At 42.9% G+C, this 9214-nt stretch overlaps 1 protein-coding gene and 1 pseudogene across 1 annotated transcript; one reads left to right on the forward strand and one right to left on the reverse strand.

The window, feature by feature from the left end:
• Positions 1 to 2660: 2660 nt before the first annotated feature.
• LOC123821086 lies at positions 2661 to 8342 on the reverse strand (annotated as a pseudogene).
• ATOH7 (atonal bHLH transcription factor 7) lies at positions 8315 to 9214 on the forward strand. Its single transcript, XM_045842386.1, has one exon. It carries the CDS (start codon positions 8315 to 8317, stop codon positions 8771 to 8773), a length of 459 nt encoding a protein of 152 aa, XP_045698342.1. The 3' UTR covers positions 8774 to 9214.

Consider the following 9214-nt stretch of genomic DNA (forward strand, 5'->3'; position numbering starts at 1 on the left):
GACTGGGGCAGTGTAAGCACAGCGATTTGCTACTGTACACTGTTCCGGGACATGGGAAGAGACGGGGGTACCTGGAAAAAACCCACACAGACATGGGGAGAATGTGCAAACTACTCATATGGAGACAGTCACCTGGGCTGGAAATCAAATTTTTTTTCCTCATCAATGTTATGAAACAACACTGAGTGAACAGGTATTCAAGGACCTGCTGCATGTGTCTGCAACTGTAAAATGAAACCTCACACTATAACGAAACCACCAAACTTACTGCCCACTAAATTTGAACAGCCTTCTTTTTTTTTTGGCTTCTGTCTTGGTATTTCAAACTTAGATTGTTCCAATGTCAAAGGCAAAAGGAACTCCTTTGAACTTGCCCTCCTCTTCCTGTCCCTGCTCAGTTTATGGGGCAAACACTGAAAAGATGGGAAATACAACAAAAATGAGCATAAAGAGAATGGCTAGTCTATAACCTACATAATTGCAATAGGTCATTTTGTTTATCTAAACAAGCACCTATATCACATTTAATTATATGCCAGGCATACATGTAAGAGCTTTACAAAGAGTAACTAAATCAAGCCTCAAGCTGGCTGGTTCTATTATCAACCCTCTTACAGATAGGATGAGGCGTAGAGATGTTAAATAAGTTGCCCAAGGTCACATAGCTGGAATTCCCATCATTACCAACTATAGTTTTATGTGTAAAATGTTCAAAAAGTATTCCTTAAATCAATATCTGCAGAAATTGATGAGTTCACTTTCATTATCACTTGTAAAAACTATTCATAGTATGTAATATTAGCTGTCACTTAAAGAGTGACTTTCTTAGGGACCAGGCAAAGTCCTTTACAGGTACAATCTCATTTTAATGTTCACTCATGCCCTGTGAGGTAGGTATTATCACTTCACTTTGCAGAAAGAGAAGCAGAAGTGATTTCTGCAAGAGCATACAGCTAGCTATAGGAAATCCATGATTCAAAACTGACTTCCAAGATGGGGCTTAGCTCAGACACTAAAAGAAGGCTAAGATCCACTATCGAGAAAAATGAATGTATAGTCCAAACCATGCAAGTCGGTTTGGGTCATGGTGACAATGAACTCTGACTGCCAAGCCAGAATGCTCATGCAGTGTGTGGAGTGACTGGGGGGTGGACAATCACCTGGGGCCCTTTGGTGAGCTGGTACTTTCTGGGTCTGGGGCAGGAACCCCCCATCTTGTTCTTGGCTTCATTATTGGTCTCTGTTCTAAGTTTCTTCCCTCCACTGGGGTTTCTCTTCTGTGGATCTTTGAGGGGCAGAAAACAGAGGTACAAGACATTGCCCCTCCCTTCCTTTCTCTAAACATATAAATCCTTTTGTGGGTTTCCCCTACCCTTAGTAACTGCATAGTACATTATAAAATTATAAGAACTTTTAACACCTTGCATTTCTGGTCTTTAACGAAATACAAGTGGAACTTGACTTCATCATTCCTTTGTCTTTCCCTGACTTACCTGAGTCTTTCGGGGACCCCTCCAATTGCCACACCTCCAAGAGGAAGCCCAGTTCTTCATTTTCCATATTTTCCTCTGCAAATTTCAGAAACACTTTTTTTGCCAAGTGTTTTCCCTTCTTTATTTATTTTTAAAATCTTCACTTAAGGCTTTGTTTATTGATTTTAGAGAGCTGGAGAGAGGGAGATAAAGAGAGAGAGAGAGGAATATCAACTGATTGCTTCCATACGCACCCTAAATGGAGACAGAACCCACAATCCAGGCATATGCGTTGACTGGGTTCTGAATCTGCAACCTTTTGGTCTACAGGTGGCGCTCCAACCAACTCAGCACCTGGCCAGGGCTCCTCTCTTTATTTTAATTATGTGTTTATTTGGAGAGTTTCCATTTTAAAAATGAAATATGGTTTTGGATAATAAAGGAATGTTTACCCTTGAACCTAGTCAACATATTTTATTTATTTATTTACTTATTTATATTTTTCAGTATTCGTTTATTAGGTTGAGACTCACATGTTTTATACTTAATGACATTTTTCTTCTCACAAGGATCCTAACTATGGTGTGTTTTTTATACCAGAACTATTTTTAGTAAATAAAGTCAGCATTCAAGCATCTTATTCAAGGTTACACTGCACGTATTTGGAGAGACTGGACTTGAACTCACTTTGGACAGAAAACTTCTACTTAATACATGTAATTTATGATATCCTCCTCCACTCCTTGATGAATAAGGAACATCATGGGTAAACTGACACATCCTTGAGAACTCACTCTGTAGTGAATGACCCTTATAGAAGGTCTTGAATTAAAAAAAAAGTTGTTGAAAAGCTTTCCTTATTCTTCTCAGTAGCAGAGGAAATGAACTTGTAAAAATTTGGCACAGATGTCATCTCCATACAGGTCTTTTTTAGGAGGCATTAGTCATTTTCTTTGGGATTACAGAAAATAGTGAATTAAGATTCTTTACTAATGCAAACAGGACACTGGGAAGATACGTACAACACAAGGCAAACTCTACACACTGTTGTGGAATGAAGGATGTTGAAATGAAAAAAAGGGGAGAGGCAGCAATAAAAAGCTGGTGAGAATGGTGCAGATAAGCTCAGCACGCTGGGTGCACCAAGGCCAGAGGCACGACAAAGATGTGGGTGAGGGTGTGAGAGGTTTAAGAGCTTGGAGAACACGGTGCCACGGGGGCAGTACCCGTCATGGGATTGAAATATGGAAAAATTTTCTGAGCAAAGGAACATGAAGAGAATTTATAGATGAGAAACCCATGGTCTGTAACATGACAAATGAGAACATGCCAGCATTGTAGTCCAGGAAAACACCGACACGACAGGGAGGAACAGTCAGGGAGAGAGTTAAGTTAGATACAGGCAACCAAGAAGGGTGAATCCACAAAAGCCTTGTGTTCAAACTGATTCTGTAACCTTATAACCCAACACCCATTTTTAGATTGATAACTAGAGTTAACAAAGTATTTTTTGTCTCATACCCCAAGATCCAGGTATGTTCCTCTTACACATCTACCTCCCAATAATGTTTCCCTGATGTGATAATCTGTATACTGAGTAGAGTGTAATCATTGTTCTGATTTGTATTTACAGGATGAAACAGTATTCATATCTCACTTGTGTCTGAGCCACAGAAATGGCAACATTTGGTGTGTTCTTGGGAGGGTCCAGGGTAATGTGAACCCAATAGCAGCGCACATCTGCCAGCTCATTAAACACCTTCAGCATACCACTCAGGTTAGGAACTTGGAACACTCTCCTTTGTCCCTTGGAGATAGTTTTTGGCTTCTTCAGAGTGAAGGTTTTACTCCTTTCCTGATGCCATTTACATCCTGCAGCATTTTCATTGTTGACCCCTGTAACTGATGCTCCAGATCTGAGATGATACCTCTCAACACCTGGCTCTGCTGGACCAGCTCACTCTCAGCCTGTTCCAGGTCATGGAAAATATCTCCCTCCTCCTTCTCCAGCTTTTGCGGCTCCTTCTGCTCCTCAGTGTCCAAGATGCCTCTCAGTGCCTCAAAGTGCCTCTCGGACACTTTGGCTCTCATGTTATATTTGATTCTTTCATTTGATGTCAGTTTCCAACTTTTCAGCTTCCTGGTGCTCTGCCCTCAGCCTGTCCAAAGCTGCCTGGACCTTCTCTTTGTACTCCTGGGGCAACTTCCTCCATGATGGTGTGGTGACCTTGGTGCTCTTCAGACTGCTCGCAGAGCCAGCAAATGAACTTCCCATCCTTTTTACAGAAGAGCAGGAGTTTCTCTCCTTGGTGCACACAGAGATCTCTCTGTTATTCCTCCTCTGGGGTCAAAATAACCTCTCTAAGTGTCTCCACTATATGGGCCACATGCTGATAGGCCCGAGGTTTCCAGGCTGGTAACTGACTGGCACAGAGGGAGTATTTTTTAATTTTGCAATCAAAATCTGTAGCTAGTGTAATCTCTCCTCCTTCGCTGATCATGGACTCCGTGTTGTTTGCAATGATGCAGGCTTGACAGAATCTGTGCCCACAGGCCAGGTTCAGGGGTTTTGTCAGGAAGTCTAGGCAGATGGGGAGGTCTAGGCAGAGGTCTCCTCCTCCTTTACATTCATTGGGATTCCTGAAGCCATTGCGGCTGCTCCCTTTCCTATCTGTGCTTATCTGAGGCTCCTCTAGCTCAGAGATTTCCTCAGTCTTCTGGGGAAAAGGGCACTTTTTCTGGAGTTCCAGCCAGAGGGGCAGACATGGTCAGGATTCAGTCTCCAAAGTAGGGGCCCGAGTTCACCCTTTGCAAAACGAGGAGCTGGTGAGGTACAATGGGCCCCTGCCGGTACCTAGCAGCAAGTCAGGGTCTGCGAGGTGGTCCTGGGCGGGCTTCTTTGGAATCCTGCTGCACTATGCCAAGTCAATGCCAACATAAGAGACATCTGAACCTGTAGAGAATTTTTGGTGAGTTTATTTGGGCCAAACTGACAATTGCCAGGAAGTAAAATTTCAATGGATTGAGAAATACTCCCTTATTCTACATATTTTATGTAATAATTTCCAGTCATTCATCTTTTACCTCTAAAATAATATTTCCCCAGTTTGTCTACTCCTACAGGTGTAAGCTCCTTCTATCTTCCCCTCTCTCCCATCTCCATCTGCCAGTTTTGATTTCTGGCCAACCTCCAGGCATATAGTGACTGCCAATTCACTGAGCAGGATCATGCCCTCAGTATAGAAACACTGTGGAAATTAGTCTGACATGCGTGCTCTTCAGGCTCAAATAGCTATGGGTGTGTTTTTGATAAGAAATAATTAATTTTGCAATCAAAATCTATAGCTAGTGTGCATTCTTTATAGGATGAGGTAAGAAAAATCATTCTTATGGGCTATTCACTAGGAATGCACTCACTCTTTTTTTAAGATTTTATTTACTTTTAGAGAGAGGAGGAGGGAGGGAAAAAGAGAAGGAGAGGAACATCGATCGGTTACCTCTCACATGCCCCCAGCCAAGGACCTGGCCCAAAACTCAGGCATGTGCCCTGACTGGGAATAGATCTGGCAACCTTTTGGTTTGCAGGATGATGCCCAATCCACTGAGCCACACCAGTCAGGGCAGAATGCACTCATTCTTATTGGCATCTATCTGTCATTCATATAATTTATTTTCTAGCCATTCAGTGTGGGTCATTTATTACCTATTATTTTTTAGACAGTGTGCTAGACACTAGGGTTATAAAATAAATGACACTGTCCTTCAAGCACAAACTTTCTAATTGTATTCCTAAAACTTTTACTAGTGACTTGTCTGAGTTTGGGAAGTCACTGGTGAGTCTCAGTTGCTCCACCAGTAAACTCAGGGGCTTGTATTAAGTAATCTCATAATTTCAAAACCTCTAAAATCAAAGAACACAGATTTGACTTCTCATCTTAATTCAGTCGTTAAATTGCTCAGTGCTGTTGAGCACAGTGTTTAGTTTCCGGGTCTCAGTCTCTTTCTCCGTAAAATAAGTGGGACTCCCCATATCAGGTTTAAAAAAAGTGTGTTCCAAGGAACTCTGTTAATAGGACTTTCTAGGAAAAAAGGTTCTATTCAAGCAAGTTTAGGAAATGCTGGAGTCAAGAGATTTCTTGACTTCTGGACTTCTTAGAAATGTTACCAATTTTGCTTCATGATTCTCCAAGCAGGAGATAGCAAATGTGTTTCCCAAACTTACTTGACAATAGAATCCTTTTCTCCAGGAACATCTTTATAGTACTAATAAATAGTCTTTCAGAATACATTTGAGAAATGTCTTATATGCCTCCCAAGACCCTTTATTGCAATAATACCCTCTATCTTTGGATCGATTTCATGTCATAGATATCTGCTAGTTTATGTTCTAATATAGCTGTGCTGTGTGCAAACTGCTTGCTATTTTCCCTTTCTATGCTTTTGATTCTTTAAAAAAATTATTGATTGATTTTATAGAGGGGGGAAGGGGGAAAGGGGAAGGGAGAGAAATATCAACCAGTTGCTTTCCATATACACCCCAACCGGGATGGAGCTGCAACCCAGGCATGTGCCCTGCCCCGACATCAAGCCAGCATCAGTTTGGTTTATTGAACGACACTCCAACCGACCCAGCTACATGGCCAGGGCCGCTTTTGATTCTTTTGGAGCACAAGCCATATAATCTTACCAACACTGAATACATGCCCTGCCTGCAAAATCATGCATCTCATTAGCCCTTTGGTCATTAGTGTCCAGAGTAAGTGCATAGTATGTAGGGAAGTAGTCCAAAGAGTAGCACAGAAGAGGCTCCTTGTGGGACGAAATAAATGAACATGAGAAATAATATCATTAATAGGGCAGATTTCCATAAAAACTAAAAAAAAAGATACGTGACATTTTGATGACTAAATAACACAGACTTTTCTGTCACAAGGCTACTGTTCCTGACCAAGCCTGTTAATACCCAGAGTAACAGAGCTGAGTGGCTCCATGCAAAAGTCTGTTCAACATCTGTCATGCCGCAGATCATTAATGTTCAATTACACTCTATTGTCTTCATATCACTCAACTTCATGTCATTGTCATTGCTTCAGCTGGGGATTAATCAACTATTTATGGGCAGACTGGACTCGGAGTCACGGCAGTCACAACGGGGTTTCAGTCTGAGGCAATGTCAAGGAAGCAAGTCACAGTTAAAAGACTCCTGATTTGTTGAGAGTTTGTTAGTAATGTAATTAAACAAAAATGGTCAAGAATAATGCTGACAAACCCGTATTTCAAAAGGAAAAAAAACATATTTGGTCTTCCTGAAGAATCCAGAAATAACCCTGGCTTGAATCTATTTGGAGCAGGTTTCTTTGCTACTTTATTCTATCTTAAGAGCTAGAAAGAAGCTGTGATGAGAGAATCAAGCTAATGGATTCTCTGTATAAATGAGCTTATCATTATCAATAGTGGAAATCATGCTTCATTACTGTCACTGAGGGCAGTTGGCACAACTGAAACATCCACAAAGTATGAAATATTTAGAGTTTTATGAGGTGGGGGGACTTTCATCAGGAACTATTTTTAAAAACCTCACAAACTACTTAGATGTTTCTATTTTGCACATATATGTTCATTAAGATTAGTTTTATTGGATTTAAACATCCAATTAAATAATTAAGTGACAATCGTCTTAATGTATGTCCCCCAAACATTTATGAACCTGTGTCAGGAGAAATGGAGTATAAATTCTGAATTAATTTACCTAAGTTTCCCAACTCACGCAATCCAATTATATAATGAGAATAGTATAATTTTTGACATACCATTAATATCTTTTGATTGTTATGATAAATTATTCTGTATAAAACAGCCAAATTATTTGCACAGTAAAATTCCAGGTCTGCAATATTAGGACCTGCTAATTTGTCCCAACTTAATAGCTAAAATTAAAATGTCAACATATGAGATCAGCATTATCCAAAACTGGCACTTATGTTGACAAAGCTAAATCTTATACTAAACTGATACAGTGTATAATTTCAAGACCAACGTATTCAACGCAAATGATTTCTAAGAAACTTAAAATTCTGGTTAAGTTTTTGACATGTAAGCTGCCCGTTGACATGGGAAAAGATGGACCAAGCTCTCTCCCCACTCCCACCCCACCCCCACCTTGTTATTCTTTTGGGAACAGCCAGGCCCCTCCAGATGGTGTGTTACTGTTGGACATAGCTTTGGAGAAACTTCAACAGACGAAGGCTGTAATGTCAGGATTTTGCTGTGCATCGTCCCCCTTCCCCCCCTGCAGTTCCCAGGGTAGGAAGGTGCTGAGATGGAAGCCGAGGGACGCCCGCCCACCTGCCACCACCTGTTTCCTCCTTCAGCCCTCTGCTATAAATTCTCCTCCCTCAAAGATTTATCCAGCATTCTCCCACAGCTACGGCGGAAAATGCGCTTCTTCCCTATCTGAGCTTCGAGAAAGATTTCACCTTCTGAAAAGAAGTCTCGGGCTTTCCCAGAGGACTTGAAAGGCCTTCCCCGAACCAGCCACACTAATTTCTGCGGCAAGAAGGTTCCCTTCTCTTTTTCAACTTCACATTGGGAAAATGACTTTCTCTTCAGCTTTTCCATTTCCCCTAACTTTGAGCAAGTGAAGAGAAATCAATCTGATTATCCAGTAGGCCAGAAGGCGGAGGCCCGTGCTTCCCAGTGTAAACTCTGATTCCACGCGAGTTGCTGTGTGTATAACTTACTTGCTGAGAAGAGGCACGTTGGGGAGCTGCTCAACAGACCAGCCCACCGTGCAGTTTCTGAGCCGGCGAGTGAGCTCGGCGCCTCCCTCCTTCCGGCGGGAAATGAAGTCCTGCAAGCCCAGTAACCCCGCGACCGGGGCGCGTGCCGCGCCCCCGTGCGCTGGCGGCACGGAGTGCGCGGGCACGTGCGCCGGGGCCGGCCGGCTGGAGAGCGCAGCGCGCAGGCGCCTGGCGGCCAACGCGCGGGAGCGCCGCCGCATGCAGGGGCTCAACACTGCTTTCGATCGCCTGCGCAGGGTGGTACCTCAGTGGGGCCAGGATAAAAAGCTGTCCAAGTATGAGACCCTGCAGATGGCGCTGAGTTACATCATGGCTCTGACGCGCATCCTGGCTGAGGCCGAGCGATTCGGCTCGGAGCGGGACTGGGTCAATCTCCACTGCGAGCACTTCGGCCGCGACCACTACCTCCCGTTTGCGGGCGCGAAACTGCCAGGGGAGAGCGAGCCCTATGGCCAGAGGCTCTTCGGGTTCCAGCCAGAACCCTTCCAGATGGCCAGTTAGGGCGCGCGGCCCAGCTGGGGATGTGGGGGCGAGGAATGCCCAGGGATCCAGCTTCGGAGCCGCACCCCTTTTCCCAGCGTCTGCAGGGGCTTTCGGTGGCCAAGGATGCTTTCTTAGAAAATTAGCAAACTTTCAGGTTACTTTTATTCGCATCACTAGTCAGTCTATGGACAAAATAATATTACTGCCTGTCTTTTTCCCTTCTTATCAGTATTTTCAGAATTCATTGATGGATCTTATGAATGGTTTTGATTGCTGTGAAAATAATTCCCCTTCTCCCTTTTCTGGACTAGTTTGAGGGAAAACAGTCATAAGAAAAGATAGAATTAGGCTATACTGCAGTTTTAGTCCTCAGAGAAATAATCACTTGCTTAAACTTTGTAAGTTTGTCCTATTCAGACGAAGTTACAGTATCCATTCCTTGTGTATAGTAAAACAGAG

The sequence above is a fragment of the Phyllostomus hastatus genome, unplaced genomic scaffold (assembly GCF_019186645.2).
Source record: "Phyllostomus hastatus isolate PE091 unplaced genomic scaffold, TTU_PhHast_1.1 phas_contig_38, whole genome shotgun sequence".
NCBI lineage: Eukaryota > Metazoa > Chordata > Mammalia > Chiroptera > Phyllostomidae > Phyllostomus > Phyllostomus hastatus.